Below are 19,078 nucleotides of genomic sequence, written 5' to 3' on the forward strand. Positions count from 1 at the left end.
GACCGATGATGGGGTCCTCCACGGTGGTACCATCGAGAGGTCCTTCAGGTCCGCGAACCATGCTCGCCTGGCCATGCTCGCTTTTTCTTCCAACAAATTCTGAATCAATCCATCCAAAGGCCTTGTGCTGTATGTCATTGGAAGTGGGGGCCCCATCCCACTAGACTGGCGTCTGTTGTAACAATCGACCTGTGTGGATCCTTGAAAGGGCATCCCTTGTTGATTTTGGGTTGTGTCCACCATTGTAGAGACCTGAGAACGGTTGATGGAACTTTTACGCAAGTCCTGGCGTCGTCTCTCCCGGCACGTTGGTATGGCAACAAGAACCATTGCAGGGTTCTTGCATGGAACCAGGCCCAAGGGATAATAGAAATACAAGAAATCATTTTTCTGAGCAATTTAGAAAGGAGACATAGTTGTACTTTCCTAAGAGTTCTGATCTGTTGAGCCAAATCTCTAATGCTTTCTTGTCTGTCGGGGAGAGGAAAACTTTGCCTTCCAGGGTGTCAATGATGGCGCCAAGGTGAATGAGTCTAGTAGAGGGTGTTAAATGACTTTTTGACCAATTGATTGAGAACCCATGTTGTTGTAGGGTTACAAGTGTAGTTTGAGTGTTCAAATTTGCTTGAATGATGGAAGATGCCACAATAAAAATGTCATCCAAGTAGCATTGAAGTCGGATGGACGTATCTCTGAGTGATGCTGCCAATGCAGCCAAGACCTTTGTAAAAGTTCTGAGAGCTGAAGCTAGGCCAAACGGGAGAGCAATATATTCGTAATGGACGGTGTTGTAACAGAAATGAAGGAATTGAAATGTGAGGGCCTAATTGGGATATGTAAGTAAGGTTCGGTGAGATCTATGGAAGTCAGGACATTGTTTTTTCTGATGCTGAGTAAGATGGAGTGGAGAGTGGTCATTTTACATTTTCGGTAAACGAAATATTGGTTTAGACATTTTAAGTCCAGGATTGCCCTCCCTCCTCTCCCCTGAACTTTTAGGGACCATGAAGAGGTGCGAATAAAAACCAAGTCCTTTCTGATTAGAAGGGACGGGTTGTATGGCCCGGATCTCTAGTAGATGTGCTATGGCTGTGTCCGTGAGAAACCTTTTTTCTATGTCCCTGGAAATTGGGGACTTCATAAAAAAATCCCGGGGGGGTGGTGCTGAACTCCAGTGCCAGACCAAATCTTACTGTGTTCCTGACCCATGCGTCAGTGGTAGAGGAGTCCCATTGGTCGGCAAACCTTTTTAGGTGACCACCAATGGGAATCTCATTGTGGTCGTTACTTGGACCTGCGGAAGGGCCTAGATCCTGTTCCTTGAAATTGTCTCCTAGGATGGAGGCCCCTTCTATATCTGTCCCCAGGTTCAATTCTATCTGTCTGTTGTCTGAATCCAGGCTGTCGTTGAAATCTTGGATAGTAGGGTTGGTAGAAGGGACAAAAGGAACCCTTACGAAAGGGCTGTGGTGATCTGGACTCTGATCGACGAAAAAGAGAGGGAAGAATTTTCTTTTTGGTTCTGGTTTCAATTAGGAGGGGTTTAAGCGCACTGCCAAATAGTTTGTTCTCTGAGTTGGGAGCTGAGGCAAGCCGCCAGTTGTGCTTGACGTCTGCCTGCCAATGCCTGAGCCAAAGTAACCTTGTGGCCACAATTTGGGAAGCAATGGCCCTTAGAGGAAAATTTAACTACATTGAAGGTAGCGTCTGCTGAAAACTCTGCAGCGGCGATTAATTTAGCCACATCGAGATGTGCCCTAATGTTTGAGGCTGGAATGGTATCCCTCAGGTGGCAGAGCTATCTGAGAGATGATCTGGTGAAAAAGGAGGCAGCTGTGGCCGCTCTGATGGCCCATCCATCCAAGACATGTGCCCTATGGAGGGCTAGTTCCGCCCTCTTTTCCTCAGGCTTAAGACCCTCTTCAGCTTCACTTGGAATGGCTGAGGAAGATGCAAGCGCAATGATAGGCTCATCTACTTCTGGGGTGTTAGCAATTTAGAGAACTCAGGTGCCAAATTATAGTATTTTTTATCATGTCCTGTGGGAGTGGGATATGAGGCTGCTGCAGCCCATTGTTTTTGCACTAAATTGGAAAACATGTGTGGCACAGGGATAACCTCTGCCTCATTGACTGGTTGAGAGAATATGAGATCCTCTGCTTCCCCTGGAGTATTTAGTGGGGGAGGGGTACCCATATTATCCAGCCGTGCAGTGTTCTTGGCCTTAAACAGCAAGGATTTAAATAATTGTGGGCAGAATAATCCTGTAAACACGGGGAGGACAGGTGAGAAGCCTTCATCTTCAGACATCCCCCCTTCTAGCGGATCCACCTGACAATAACTGGTCAAAGGTGTATACCGACCCCTCCTCCATTTGATCCATTGGATCCCCTTGATCTCCCATATCCTGTGTGTACTGAGGGTCTCTGACAGTGGGCAACGATAGTTCTGCGTGGGGGGGGGTACCTGATGAAGATGTGGATCCATGATGCCCAGAGATCGTTCAGAAAGAGATCCACAAACCGAAGCTGAGGGAGTTCGTCCTGCCTGAATAGCCTGTTGGACACCTGCTGATATGCCCTTCTGGATAGCTAGCTCCATCCACACCCTCATGTTGGCAGGCATTTCCTCCGGAAGTTCCTCCATTTGTCTGAGGCTAGCTGCAGTTGGAGTGAATGTTGCCTCTGGGGCCCTTCTTGGGGAGAGAATGTTAGAAAGAGCCTCCTGGGGAGGTTGTGTCAATATGCTGCTCCTTCTGGATAAATCCAGAGGGGCGGTTAGAGGGTTCTGGGCCAGTGAGGTAGAGGGTATGTTGAGTGGTGAAGAGGTAGGCTGTGCAGCTGCTTGTGTACGTTTTTCCACCTGCCTTTTTAATGCCAGATGACATCTGCGTGCATCTTTCTCTGCTGCCTTAAGAGGTGTTTTTCGGCTCCATGGACTTATCTCTATTTTTAGCAGTTAGTCCAGAACTGGAGCTGTAGTTGCTGGCCATGGTAATGCCTTTGATAGATTAGCAATTTAAAGAGGCCATGAAATTAGGTGGCTGGAACATCTAGCGGCCTCCTCCCTTAAGGGGCAGGGGATCCTGGAATAAATAGTTCCCCAATGCCTTTAGCAAATGTTGTCTCCTTGTTCTGTTTTGCTTTGTTATACACACACACACACACACACACACACACACACACATATAACTGGTTGAGAGAATATGAGATCCTCTGCTTCCCCTGGAGTATTTGGTGGGGGGGGTGTACTCGTATTTTCCGGCTGTGCAGTGTTCTTGGCCTTAAACAGCAAGTATTTAAATAATTATGGGCGGAATAATCCTGTAAATACGGGGATGTCAGGTGATATATATATATATATATATTCACATACATACATACATACATACATACATACACGGACACCCCCCACACACACACAAACACACACACACGCATATATATATATTAATAACTTAAAGATTTGTAGAATTTAAATCAGTCAATTTTTGAATTAAGTACTTGTAATATCAAATATGGAGACCGTAACACCCCACTCCACACCCGGAAAACAGTAACCAGAAACCAGGAAGTGTTACGTCTCTCATTGCTTATTACTGCTGCTTGCAACTGCACCTTAATTATCAAATTACATTGCAGTTTTGTGCTAAAGCTGCAAACACTTAAACCTAGGTTTATATATTTATTCACCCAAACCAGTTGGTGTATCCATATACCCAACAGAATCCAGCAGTCAAGTCCTCTATCATCCAGTCGACTGGTGGTAGCCCCCCCCCCGCCCCCCATTCCCAGATTGGGTAACTTGCCTCACAGACAGTAACAATTACTCAACAAATTTAACCATGCGGCTTTTAAAATGGCGGCCGCTTCATGGCAGAATGAAAACTAAAGCAGCTATCACTGCCCGGCCTGCTGAAAGCAAAACTGCTCAGCGGGAAGGCACAGGGGCTAATTCCCTGCCCTGAGGAGTTTTGCAGGGAAAGCCTCGTAATAAAAAGGGGGAAAGGCTGCACTTTTAAATGGAAGCTTCAAACCTCGAAGGGACAGAGCGTTTACTCAGCCGGCTGGGAGATCGGAGAGATAAGTCTCCTTGTTTAGAAATTTAAGGCAGCATGTCTCTGAAATGAGAGGCTTTTAGCCTCAGGGCAGATTGGAAAGATAAGCCTCCCCGTTTATGAGGCTTTAGCCTCAGGAGGCTGGAACGTTAAAAAAAAAAAAATGAACGAAAAGACTTTTGGAGGTTCCCAGGGGTAGTGGGCATAGTTGGTGACAGAAACTATGGTTTTACCTGACCTGAGAAATAAATCAGCTAAATCAGCTAAATCGCCAGTGTTCTGTTCCGACCTGGAAAACAATAACACAACCTGTCTGAAGAAAGGCTGAGCTAAAACTGGGGACGCTAAGGAGGAGTCTCGTGGAGGAGGAGGAGTGTCCTCAAGTTTAAGCCCAGCCTTCCGAGAAGGGACTGAAGCACCTTCCCATCACTGGATGCTCTGAACAGCTCATGGGAGAACATTCCATAATTTTAATTGCTTATGCATTTCTTCTATATATACATTTTCTGCCTATATTCTCGAGGTTTAAAACAGTTCAAAACAAATAGTGTGTTAAAAATCATAAGTGTGAGAACCAATTTAATTAGATCAAGCAATATATTGTTTTGCTTTATAGCAGCCATCATAAACAATTACCTGGTCAAAATCCAACTTCATGATGGCCTTCTGTAGATATCTCACTCCACCATGGATCAATTTAGTACTTCTGCTGCTAGTCCCTGATCCGAAATCATCCCGTTCTACAAGAGCTGTGCTGAGGCCTGCATAACCAGAAGACCAAATTAACTTCTTAAATTATACAAGACCCTTCTCTAGGGTACAGACAATCATAGAAAAATAACTGCTCTGAATATTGTATTCAAAGTATATAATGTCATCTTTTTAGCAGTGAAGTGTGGCATTCTTTTCAGGGAAATATTTTGACTTAAGTCATAAATACTGGAGACATGAAAATGATTGAAGAAGGAAATTGAGAATACATAAAACCTTTCCCCTTCTCATTAATATACAAGGACAATTAAAAAATTTAGATAAGTGATTCTAATGAAATTAAGTTAATGCAGGTCAGAAGAAAAATTCAGGCCTAGACATAGTTATCACATTATTTTCCAACCCTTGATATTGGTATACATGAGAACAACAAATTAAACAAAGTAATTAATCATAATCGAACAATTATTATTATTAATGGTCTTTTAAATTTGCATGTGTTTTTTTTAACAGAACAACAATGTATGAATCTATATATAATCTATATATCTGTAGAAAAAAATTAAAAAATCAATATTGAGTTATATCTTTAATTAGAGTCACTCAATTCAGAGGAGAGCGCAAGCTTTCAAGTTCTTCAGAACTTTTCACCAGGTAGAAAATTATAAAAGTAGAACAGGAGATGGATAGAAGATTAATGGGCTTTGGGGAGGTTGCAACTAATTCATATTTTGTCCTAAATGTAAACTGTAATGTAATACTGATAACATCTCTTCTCTAACTAATGTGTTCAAGTATACAATCACTACCTTGAGACTGACTTTGAACTCCATACCTCATTATTAATTTTCAGACTTTTTTCCCCTGCCCTTTCTATTGTTTTGTAAAATATAATCACGTGGAAAGTAAATGCAGTTAAAATAAACACCTACAGAACACCTGAAATGAAATTTCTTTTAGGAGGAGGAGGGGAAATCACATCTAATACAATCTATGTTCGACTGCTATTTTATGGAGCTGCAGTGGCGCAGTGGTTAGAATGCAGTACTGCAGGCTACTTCTGCTGACTGCTGGCTGCCAGCAGTTCGGCAGTTTGGGTTTCAACAGGCTCAAGGTTGACTCAGCCTTCCATCCAAGGTCAGCAAAATGAGTAGCCAGATTGTTGGGAGCAATATGCTGACCCTGTAAAGAGAGGGCTGTAAAACACTGTGAAGCAGTATATAAGTCTAACTGCTATTGCTAAGTGCTTCTTTCAAAACTGAATAAAGTAACAATGCTAATGTCACAACCACTGTCAATGCACTTTCCATGTGGCAATCACTCATACAAAGCCACTTAAGGAAGGAAACAGGAAGAATGAAAGCAAGTACTGCAAGATTTTAACAGAGGGTGGAAAAGGAGTAGCATGATTCTGCAGCTACAAGGAGGAAGTGTAAACTATCAGTCCTCTGCCGCTCTCCTTTAGCTTCCATTACCTTAAAGATTCCACTATACTTTATTACAGTACAAACAGCCTCATTAGCCTCTCTTGGTTGCCCTAAACTTTCATGTCCTTAAAAAAAAAACTAATTATTCCCGGTAACTTTGGAAGATCAGAGCAATTTATTTTTGTCAAACGTGACTGAAGATTAATGGATACAATCAGGAATAATTTGGCACGAACGTATCAAAGACAAAGAAAACAGAATTTGCTAAGTGAAGCATCAAACTTAATATGAGAGCAAATCCCATGAATGAAGAGCAACAATATACAATTCATTAATGCCTATGATTATTTCACATTTCAGAAAACTACTGATACAAATCAACAAATGTACTACAAAAACGATAAATAGAGATTGGCTTCAACTTTGGTTTTCCTATATATATATCTCCATCATCCGCTACATCCAATCCTACCATAAACACTGAAAATATTTATTTGATTATGAAACCAAAATCATATCCCTGCAATAAATACACGGTGAAAGAACAAATACCAAGGAAGTTGCCAAAGAAGATAACCTACATATACTACAGGTACTTCCTCTCTTTCTAAATCTAGCAAAATTTGGCCAGAAATAATGCAACTGAAGTTATGCAAAACAAAATAAGATGTTTGAGTCTCTTTTTTTGAGATACATACACTCCAAATTGTCATACTGGTGGCTAATGCAGATAATCCTTCAGCAGAATTGGGGATTTGAAAAACTTGAAACAAAATAAAAATAAAAACTTAAATAGGAGTTAAGGAAGAAAGAAAACATACCCCCGTGTATGTAAAAACGGAATGGATTATAAAACTTGAAATTAAAAATATAAAGGTTAGTACTTTTCCCTCCAAATCATGTCAACACTTTTTATATGGCCAAAACCACACATGTGATTACTAGCTAATTAAAAGTCATTATAATCCAGAGTTGCTATATAAAGAAAAATAGACTAAAATGTACTGGGACAAATAAAAAATGGTTCAGAATTTTTTTTTTTTACTTTTTTTTTTACAATAACAGTTTTTAAAAAGGTTTGCACATCACATAAAACTATATTTTGTACAACTATGGTTTACTGAATGTAAGTCGACTGATTTTTCCACAATATACTGAGCAAATTCAATGGCAATACATCTTAGGTAAGTGAAACATGTGATTCCAATGATTTTAAAAAGGTAAATTGTCCGTCATATTCGACAGTCAAAATAAATCTCTGGACCCGGGGTTCTATATATGCCAGTGGTGGCTAACCTATTTCAGCTCCTGTGCCAATAATTGCAGGCATGCTCCTGAGCTCACACTCGTGAGCGAGCACCCAGAAGGTAATGCATGCTGGGGCCCCCAACACCCCCTGTGCATGTGCGCACAATCCCTCCACTGCGCACTGCATCTCTGCGCATGCATGCATATCGCCCCATGTGCCATGTCTACGCATGCACATGCAATCCCCCTGCCACACAACTGCACATGCGCATGCGATTCCCTCGCTGCACACTGCGTGCCCGTGCGCTGCATGTCTGTGCCTGCGCGCTGTGTGCCTCTGCGCCTGTGTGATTCCCCGCCATGAGCCATGCATCTCTGCACATGCACGCGATCCCCCCGCACTCCATCCATCTCCACATGCGTGCACAATTCCCCCACGTCGCGCGTCTCTGCACATGCGTGCATGACCCCCTCGTGCATGCTGCGTCTCTGTACATGCGTGTATGTCTCCCGTGCCCCCACTGCCCCCATGCATGTGCGCCAGATACCCAACAATCAGTGCACGCCCATGTGCAGTGGGGCTCTTCCAGGCGAGCTCTTGCGTGCTGGCAGAGATGGCTCAACGAGTCACTTCTGGCACGGGTGCCATAGGTTCGCCAACACGGATACCGCCATTCATAACATCTGCACTAGCTGACAGATCTTGAGGTTTTAGTAAAGAAGTACCGATATTTATCGGCGTATAACACGCACAGGCGTATAACACGCATTCCCTTAATATGCGGCGGGCGCAGCGTCACGACGCTGCGCCGCCGCTAGGCACTATTGGGAACGGACATCGCGTATAACACGCATACATCATTTGCCCCTATTTTCAGGGGGAAAGTGCGTGTTATACGCCGATAAATACGGTAGATCCCATATTCTAAAGACAATACCCGATTTAATTTTTCTCATTCAAAAATGACTTTCCTCTTCTTTCTCATTTGCTCTTCCAACCCTGCCTAGTTATCCTTACCAATACATTTCAATATAGGAAATTTGTTTGTTTACTATGTCAGCATTACCATTACACATACAACTGGTTCTCAACTTACAACAGTTCATTTAGTAACCATTCAAAGTTACAATGGCACTGAAAAAAAGTCTTATGACCATTTTTCATACTTATGACCGTTGCAGCATCCCCACGGTCATGTGATTTACATTCGGACGCTTGGTTGATTCATATTTATGACGGTTGCAGTGTCCGGGAGTCATGTGATCCCCTTTTATGACCTTCTGACAAGCAAAGTCAATGGGGAAACCAGGCTTACTTAACAATCGTGTTAGTAATTTAAGAACTGCACTGATTCACTTAACGAAGAAAAACTGTAAAATGGGACAAAACTCACTTAACAAATTTCTCACTTAGCAACATAAATTTTGGGCTCAAATATGGTCATAAGTTGAGGATTACCTGTACTGCAAGTTTTGACTAGTTAAGAATTATGGGAATTTTAAGAAGACAATTCACAACTAGGAAGGCAGAAGCTCTTTAGGACTTAAAAGCAAAGTGACTGTGCTGTCCACCCAGTCTATGGGAATTGGATAGTTACTTAGGAATTATGAGCTGTCCCCTTAAGGGAATGCATCATGGTAAACGTAGTTAAAGGTATCCTGGGAAATGTAGTCCATGTCACGTGACCACATCTGTAATCCTGATTGGCCACTAAATTGACCCTCGATGGGTTGGGGGAGTTTTCCTCACTTTTGCCTGAACTCCCTAACTCATGGGAGCTGCTTTCTATCGCTACGAGATGGCTCGGGAGATAACCATCTTTTACTACAAGGCAGATATACAAAGGATTGGTCATTAAAGAAGAACTTCGTCACAAATGTGAGTTATGAGGATACCTGATGAACCAATAAATGTACTTTGTTATGGACGTCTTGTTGAGTTATCTATCTGCATCCGTACAGTTTATAAATCCACCTCTGTGCAGAAGACAGAAAAGTGGCTTAGCAAAGAATAGCCTTAAAATAGGTCATAAAATGAAGCACAAGCTGCCCACACAGCTAAGATGAGATAGATATATTGGACAATGACATTAAAAATTAAAGGAATAGTAGAAAGCCCGGCAAGTCAAAGAGATAATCTCAAATGCTCAAATTATATTCATTTCATCTTTTAAACAAAAGGCACTTTGTTGAATTCTCCATGCTTAGAAACTATGCTTCTGGAATATCAAAAGGCATGAGCCTCTTAAGTTTTCAGAACTGAGAACTGTGATGTTAGCAACTTATCTGTATCATGATCCAAGACATCGTTTTAAAATGCCTCAGGCCTATCACAGGCATCACATGGATTGAATGACAAAGGAGACGGGGGGAGAGGAGAGGGAGAACGCTCTTATGGCCTTATGTAATAAAAGAACTGCAGCAATTAAATCCCAACCCTGTTAATCTTTTTTTAAAACACTGTATTACAAATGAAAAGCCCCTAAACCTGTAAATATAATTTAAAAGATTCAGTAAATGATACAAACCAAACTGAAATAAATGTGAAAAAATACAATAAAAATAAAAGTAGAAAAAAAGCGAAAGGAAAAGCAACTAATTTAGCTAGAATGAATCTACTTTTAATGTAAAGGCATATTCCTAACTCTGGGACATATGAATGCCTAGACACAACAAAAGTGACTTCTATAGTGATGGGAATCACTTACCTCTTGTAACAGCGTCTAAGGCACAACCGCTTCCTGTGGCACCGCCCCCTATGATAAGAACATCAAATTCTGAAGTTTCTCTCAGAGCTTGGAAATGATTCTCTCTAGTCGGAAGGGAGTTTAGTATTGGTACAAGTTTGCATTCTGAAGCTTCCACAGTTGCAAGATGACCCTGAAAAAATAAATTGTCAAGAAGGGAGCGAGGGAGGAAATTGGGCGTAATTTTATTATTGATTTATAAAGAGCAGCACTATTTTCCCCAAATCCTTGCTTACTAATCATTAATAACAACACAAAAGATTCACGTCAGAATAGTATAGAAATAAAATAATCCCCAAATATTATTACAATATTAAGTACTATTATCATCATCATTATTGAGTATCCCAGTATGCCCATTATTTTTCCTAAAACCACACAAAAGACTTTTTAATGAAAGTGCCTTTAAATACAAATCAATAGAAGTTATAACTCTAGTTATTAACTGAAAAATCACTATGACTAATACCATCACTACAGTATGATATGATGTTTATAGAATTGTTTTGTTATCAAACATAAATCTATATTAAAAAAAACAATACCGTCAGCACTCCATAAAAACACACAATTTTTACAACCATGAGCCCCATTTATTTCACTAATCTGGCAGATAACAAACTAAAAAAGCTATGTGTGCTATTTCTATATTTTTAAGTGAAGGGCATAGCCTTAAAGTAATGGCGATCGTGTTTTCTTTCTACTTTTTCCCCCTTTGATAGAGAAGGGCCCTGAACTCCAAAGAGTTATTAGTCTAGAAACCCTAGAGCAGTGGTTCCCAAACTTTTTCAGTCCACCGCCCCCTTGGTGCTACAAACTCATCCTCAATGTCTGCCACCCGGGGCGGGATTCAAATTTCTGCAGGCGTGGCCTAATTTGAGGGTGTGGTTTGCTGGTAACCTGATTGGGTGGGTGTGGCTTGCTGGTCATGTGACTGGTGGCGTGGCTTGCTGGTCATGTGACTGGATGGGCATGGCCAGATGACTGGCAAACCAAATACAAGTGGTCCTCACTTAATGGCCAGTTGTTTAGCAAGTGTTCTAATTTATGACTGGCCTCCCCAGAGCTACTTGGCCTGTTTTTGGAGTTTTGACAGCCATGCACACACATACACACACACACTCCCTTCCAACCCTGCTGGAGCAGGTCATTGGACTAGAATCGGCAAAGCATCTCTGATTAGATTCTAGTAGTGAATAAAATCTAATCAGAGATGCTTTGCCGATTCTTGTTGATTTGTTTTATTTGTATTTCTTTATTTTATGTTGCTGAATTGCATTGACATGTGTGTCCCTTCTTGTGCACAACCCAGAAGCTTTTGTGATTCTTTGCAGCAAAAATTACCGACCTCTGGCTTTGCTCTACTTTTCAAACGTGCCGGCACTGCCGCGTTCTAGGTGCCGACCCCACAGGCCCACCCCACTGAGCCCACTGCACTGGAGGGACCTGCCCAAGCAAGTCCGAGCGGAGCGGTGCACCAAATCAATGGGGTGAGCCTGGGAGAGGGAAAGAGAGAGAGAGAAAAGAAAGAGAGAAGAAAGAGAGAAAGAGAAAAGGGAAAGAAAGAAAAAGGGACAAAGAAAGGGGGGCATGGAGGGATGGAGGGGAGAGAGGGAGAGGGGGAGGGAGAGGGGGAGGGGGACACAGAGAGAGAGAGAGAGAGAGAGAGGGAGAGAGAGAGAGAGGTGGAGACCTGATGCATCAGATTGAAATGTGGCCTAGTTTAGAGGCCCTTTTCCACATTGAAACATCTTTGCCAGTATATTTACCAGCACATTGAAACATCTTTGGCTTCTATTAATTAAAGGTTTTGTGGACGAAACATGGCCAAGACTATCAGGAAGCTCTCACATTTTGTTGAGGCTTTAAACAGGATCCATTGGACCAGATCTCCACCCTAAAAAATCACTTTTCCCCAATGTATTACAGTGCCAATTCTGAAGAAGGCAAAACCAAAATGTACTGGTTAATTACAAGGAGAACACACACACACACACACACACACTCCCTTCTAACCCTGCTGGAGCAGGTGATTGGACTAGAATAGATATTATCTTTCTCCTCCCTCCCTCCCTCCCTCCTTCTTCATTTCTTTTTCTTTCTGTCCCTTCCTTCCATCCCCCCTTTGTCCCCTTTTCTTTCTTCCCTTTTCTCTTTCTCTTCTTCCTTCTCTCTTTTTCCTTCTCTCTCTTTCCCTCTCTCAGGCTCACCCCACTGACTTTGTGCACTGCTCCATTCGGACTTGCTTGGGCAGATGCCTCCGGTGCAAGGGGCTCAATGGGGTGAACAAGGCGGCGGGATGTTTGAAAAGGAGAGCAAAGCCACTCTGTTTTTTCTCTCCTTTCCCAACGCTGCGTTCGGGGTGATGCCCCGCCGCCCCGAACACGGCGGTGGAAAGTTTGAAAAGGAGAGCAAAGCCACTGTGGCTTTGCTCTCCTATTCCCAACGCTGCATTTGGGGCAACGCCCCGCCACCCAACACTGCGTTTGGGGTGGAGCTCCTTGCACCAGAGCATGCAAGGCAATGGGATGATCCTGCGGGGCCTTGCCTCGAACGCAGCGGCGAGATTATTTCTCACCCCTGAATTGTGCCCTGCCGCTTCCCTCCAGCCACCTCTTAGCGCCCCCCTGCCAGCACCCTTGCCTCTCAGTGCCCCCCTAAGGCATCCCACTGCCCCCCAGGGGGCGGTACCACCCACTTTGGGAACCACTGCCCTAGATCATGTTTTTTACCTTATCCTTTCATCTTTTATTAAGAATGCTATAATTTAATTTGGAATATATTTTCCACATTCTTCCAAAATGGTGGAAAACAGAAAAACGTATTATGAAAAGGTATTGTACCTTTGCTGACTATTTGCTGATTAAATTTTGCTAACTATTTGCCAAGTCACAGATGTATATGATTTTGAAATAGTCCAATCTGTTTTTTTAATCCTGTATACTGAATATAATATCAAGCATAGAGGTTATTAAAAAATATTGGGAACAGGTGGTAAAACACATTTCTGGAACATTAAAAGATCCAGATTACCAAGCCAACTGATCCTTCTGATACTGTTTTCCTATAATACCATATGAAGAACAACATTCACTTGTAGAAGAAAATAAGTCACAGAACCTTAACTGTAGAAATAATACTTTCTTGGGAGTAAATCTCACTGCATAGAATGGAATTGACTCCCACTGCATTCTACTGAGGAATTAGATCGCTATTATAAAGGAGAGAGGAAATTCCTCAAGTTCTGATACCCCAACTGAAATGGAAAATTCATTCAAAGAAAAATGACTCTTTGATTTTTTTAAAAACACAACTCACAGAATAAACCATAATTAATTTGGTTCATATACCAGAACCAAATTATCCTAAGCATTTGTTGAATATATGAAGCCAGTCCATTTTTGCCTTCTTCTATAGGAGATTCCACTCTAATTGCAGCATCTTTACAATAATAGCACAGCTAAGTGTTAGTACTAAGAAAACCTTTGGAGGGACTATGGACTTATCTTAATTCTTCTGCCAAACTGCATCTCCAAATATATTGCACTGTGGGAAATGCTGATATAGCTGCTATATCTCCTCATGATGAGAGCAAGAAGGACATGACTGGGCCAGACACCTCCTGCTGCACTTTGCTGGCCAAAACAGGGCGCAGAGGGGCCTCATGCAGCCCCCTCCCCCCCGCACCTCGTTTTCGGCCTCCATGGCTTCCTGCAACACTCTGCTGGCCAAAGACTTTTCTGACCAGCAGAGTGCTGCTGGAGGCCAAAAACAGGCCGCAGGGGGTGCATTTGGCCTCCACACAGCCTGTTTTGGCCAGCAGAGGCACTGCAGGACAGTCCTTTCATATTTCCAGGCTGGCCCGATGGGTGAGATTTAAGCACCCCGCAGGCTGGATGTGGGCCACGGGCCTTGAGTTTGACACTCTTGCCTTAGAGTATGGTATACGACTCACATGCTTTGAAAAGGTTTCAGAAGAGAAACTTCAACATGTATAATATAAGTGCAGCATCTCCTTAAATCAACCACATCTTTTTTCAAGCCTCTGCATGAGACATAGCTGTTTTAAAGACTATGGTGCTTATATACATCAGAACCTATCTTCCAAGTCATTTTTGAAAGATGTGCAACCATATAAGAAGTTTTATTTTTTACCACATCTGCACTATTCTACACTTGTAAGTATATTGACAAAGGAAAACCAGTCAAGTCCAGTGGTTTAAGCACCAGGTTAGAAATCAGGAGATTGTAAATTTTAGATCTGCATTATGCCTAAAAGCCAACTGGTTGACATTAGGCGAGTCACTCTCAGCCTACCAGTCGGTTAGTCAATTCTTGTCGAAACCAATGGATAAAAAAAAGCACGCCCTGAATTTACAGGAAAAATCTAGGAAGAAAAAAGAAATAAAAAGTATAATGACTAAGATCTTGCTGCGATTTTTTTTTTACAAAAAAACAATTGAAATTATTACATATAAAAAACTAACAGCCTACAAAAGAATGAATGAGACTGCATAATAGCAACAATTAGCACTAGCTATTGTGTGAGTGTGCAAACTAATATTAGAGATGTAAAAATATTTTTTTAGTTTTCCGGGTCTTCATATAATTGTATTGCGTTAGGTTCTGAATAAACATTCTGAAAATGTGCTTTTGCTGTCTTAATTAAAACAAGCTTGCTATTTTATAGCTACAAAGATATATCCTGCACAAATTTACAGTTTGTAAAATTCAGTGTTTCATCACGTGCATGATCACAGAACACATTTTATTGCGAGAAGATGTATGCAAAAGTAAAACATGAGTTATATGTATCCAATATATTTCTATAGATTATTAGTCTCTATGATTCACTGTAAATACATATTCTACTTTGAAACTAACTCTGAAAAAAGTAAAATAAATTCTTAACTAGGCAATCACATGCTTATTCAGAAGTCAGCCCAAGAAAGCACAGGCATATATGCTAAGTGGGTCAAGTCCACACCCTCAAACTTCTATTATTGTCTGAGTGTTGTTGCTGTTATAAACACAGCAGTGAAGCAAACACGCAATGTTTACATTACTTTTTTAGATCAATCTCTATGCTGAATTTCAGCATATGAAAGCAATTATGAAGGTCAATATTAAAAATAATCTAAGAGTAAAAATATTTTAGAAAGAACAAAAACTCATGTTCACTTGAAAATGGAATTGAAAATCTGACAAGATCTACTTTCCTATGCCCATTTAAACAAATGCTACTGGAAGTCTCTTTCAGATTACTCTTTTTATTATGTGAAAGTCAAGGATTAAGCAAACAAATGTGAACAAAGATCACTTAAACAAGTTTGTTAAATGCCTAAATATGAGCTACTTCAGTAGAAGCCAGCAGTGTGCTGCAGCTGTCAAAAAAGCCAACACAATTCTAGGCTGCATTAACAGAGGCATAGAATCAAGATCACATGAAGTATTAATACCACTTTAAAATGTCTTGGTAAGACCACACCTGGCATAGTGCATCCAGTTTTGGTCACCACGATGTAAAAATGATATTAAACTCTCGAAGGAGTGCAGCAACAAAGATGATTAGGGGACTTGAGGATAAAACATAATAAAGATATAAAGCTATCTATATAAAGAACGGTTGCTGGAATTGGGTATGTCTAGTTTAATGAAAAGAAAGACTAGGGGTGACATGATAGCAGTGACATGATAGCAGTTTCTCAGGGATTGCTTCAAAGAAGGAGTCAAGCTATTTTCCAAAGCACCTGAAGGCAGGGCAAGAAGCAATGGACTGAAATTGATCAAGGAGAGAAGCAACCTAGAACTAAGGAGAAATTTCCTGAGACTCAGAACAATTAATAAGTGGAACACCTTGCCTCCAGAAGCTGTGAATGTTCCAACACTGAAGTTTTTGAGAAGAGATTGGACCACCATTTGTATGAAATGGTATAGGGTTTCCTGAGGGGGGGTTGGACCAGAAGGCCTTCCAACTCTGTTATTTTCTGTTCTGTTTTGTAAATCCTCTCTCTGTTTTTAAGCCTTTGCTTAAAGCACCAGCATAAGGCTCTGATCCAAAGTTTTTCACTTAAAAATATAACACAAGTTTTAGAAACTTCGTTTTCCTGTCTTCAAGGCTGCTTTGGCAAAGGCTAACCAATGACCTCCGAAAAATGCAGATGGAACAGCTTGCTGCTGAAAGCTTACTAGTTGTACAGTAAATTAGATGTTTCTAGAAGACGGAATATACAATTGGCCCAAATGTTAATTGGCTTATGGCTTCTCTTTGCACAGGTGAGTGTTGAAAAGGCTTGCTTAAAAAAATAATAGAGCCAATTAAAGCCTCCTTGGGCCTCCTTCTCTCCTGCTACATTTACCACATTCCTCTACATGACTGACAGGCATAATAATAAAGGTAGTTCTGCCCCACAATTAGGTATGTCAACAGGACATACAAGACATCTTCTTGAGCAAAAATCCTTCCACTTGGTATCACCTGTTGGGTATGGGCAGACAACAGCTACAAGAGAAACAACACTACACAAATGGTGGAAAAGTCAGAATAAAAGAAAAACACAGAATTTCACTTATTCTCTTGCCATTTTTACTTTCTCAAGATACTCCATGGCTTCACAGAATACTTTTCCTGTTAACAGTGAATAATTATTAGGAAACTCAATAGTATCAGATTTGAAATCTGAAATACAGGGGGAGAGTTGTTACTATTGTATACTACTATGCTCCTTTTCCAGCCTTTAGTCGTATTTTTCAACTATATATTAAGATTCTTAAGACAAATATTACGGGCTGTATCAAATTCCTCTTATATTCAATTTTAGGAAAAAATTAGTATCTTCACAGCATTCCCTATGCTTAAGCTTCTGTATGTGTGCACGCACTCTCATGCACACCTTCAAGCCAGAACTGACTCCTGACAAACTGCCTGGATATAAGTCCCTGAAGTATTATTTTTTTAATATAAATTTTATTTGGGTTTTCACAAAAACATAATACAAATAAAACATCTTTTTTTGAGAATAGCATGATCCCGGGTTATCATTTCTCCATACAGACACAAACTCAATTTCATATTTATCTTTGTGTTCTATTCCATGTCTTATTACTATTTTAATATTTTCTCCATAATTTTTCCCCTCCCTTGGTTTTCTCAACTTTATTTTAATTATCTCATATCTAAATTAAATTATATATCTTTTTCTAAGTTTCAATGTCTTTCTAATCATTATATTTATACTTTTGTCTGTCCTACTTCAATTTCATATTATCTTTTCTCATTAAACAAATTTTCCCCTATAGTTACTAACTGGAGTATGACACCTTTATATCTTTTAATTTTATCCATTCAACTCTTATTTAAACTTCAATTTATGCCTTTAGAATTATAACATTCAATTCAATATAGTACATAACTTCCAATCGAATTGTGCTTGGTACATTCTTAAAATACACACTATGTTATTTATTTATTTGTTTGTTTGTTTGTGTGTGTGTGTGTGTGTGTTCTCAAGTTTTCGCAGGTACTTACATGTATGTTATTCAGCTTTGTTCAGGAATTTTCCCAAGTCATTATAGTTGTGCTTTTAAAGTTGTAGCAACGTTTCCGCAGAATCTCATCTGCCATCATCAGGCTTCTGTATTGTGTTCGTCTGTGTTTTATTGTTTTATTGATATATATGTATATGTATATGTGTATATATGTGTATGTGTATGTGTATATATATATATATAGTAAATAAAACACTCATTCCATTCCAATTCAATTCTATCATTAATATTAGTTACAATCTTAACGTCTTTAACATTTATTTTCAATTGAACATTATACTTCCTTGGGAACACTTATAAACTTTCCATAATTAATTCTTTTTTTTTCCATATTTCTCTTCACTTATATTTTTATAAATCATTAATAATAATTAAAATGTTCCCATCCTTTCCTAATTTCATTCTCTTATTTTCTTTATTTCATTTAGTTATTAACAAACATTGCATTACAATAAGTATTTTATCCATCATTTTAATCATACATTGTTTCATATTTACTAAAATTATTTCTATTTCTAATGTAACAATACTCTTATGTACCTTTGCAGAATCCCTTTTTCAATTACATTTTCACCCATTATCTCTAAATAGGTTTATACTTTCAATCCTTATACATTTTCCCTGTTTCTCTATATCTTGTTTCTATCCTTTATAACTTCTTTTCCTTTCCTTCTTCCCACTCTTCTTCTCCCTCCCCTTTTTGCCCCCTTGTCTCTCTATTTCTAATTCTCTCTTCTGTAATCGTCTCTTCTGTTGCTTCCTAATATTGTAATTATTTTTCAAACTATTCTTTTTTTTTGGTTGTTTTTTCAAATCTTAAACTTTTCACTCTCTTTCCTCCCCTTTCCTTTTTTTTTCCTCCACATAAAATTACTTGATCATTAAAGATGGCTTCTTCTTTGTCCCGCATTTCTTGTTGATTATTATAGTTCCAGATCTCCATTTCTAAAAATTGAAATACGAAGCCAAAAGAACCTCTTCCTTCTTGTGCATCTTCTTTCTGTTTTTTAAGTTCCATTATCAGTTCTTCCAAAAGTGATGCCATTTTAAACACTTTTAAACAACCACCCGATTGATTTTAGTCATTTAAGTCCAATAGCCAAAAATCCAAAAATCATCAAGTAATCCAAATAATCCAAAGCTGTTTCTTCTTGCTTCTTTTTTCCACTTTCTCTTCCTGGGGGTTGTATTATTTTGTTACAAAGTTTCAGTTAGAATATATCTTTTAGGAATCTTGTTAAAGTTTCACTGTAAGTTCCTTTTAGTTCCAGGCAGTCTCCTCCATTTTTCCAGATCCCACCCTTTTATTCTTTCCTTTTCTCTCCTTTCCTTCTTTTAAA

At 40.0% G+C, this 19,078-nt stretch overlaps 1 protein-coding gene across 7 annotated transcripts in view; it reads right to left on the reverse strand.

The window, feature by feature from the left end:
• The window catches only part of GPD2 (glycerol-3-phosphate dehydrogenase 2), a 106,200-nt gene that overhangs the window by 67,162 nt on the left and 19,960 nt on the right, over window positions 1-19,078 (reverse strand). For all 7 annotated transcript variants that reach the window (XR_015740778.1, XM_087920188.1, XM_026697205.2 and 4 more), the window contains exons 3-4: window positions 10,152-10,323; window positions 4,694-4,818 (exon numbers count right to left, since the gene is read on the reverse strand). Coding sequence is in view for 6 of the 7 variants with exons in the window: in XM_087920188.1 (XP_087776314.1) it covers window positions 4,694-4,818; window positions 10,152-10,323 (297 nt within the window). In the remaining variant the exon portion in view is untranslated. The remainder of the gene's footprint in view (window positions 1-4,693; window positions 4,819-10,151; window positions 10,324-19,078) is intronic.

This window comes from Pseudonaja textilis, chromosome 1, assembly GCF_049901715.1.
Source record: "Pseudonaja textilis isolate UNSWEBS1 chromosome 1, rPseTex1.2, whole genome shotgun sequence".
NCBI classification, from domain to species: domain Eukaryota; kingdom Metazoa; phylum Chordata; class Lepidosauria; order Squamata; family Elapidae; genus Pseudonaja; species Pseudonaja textilis.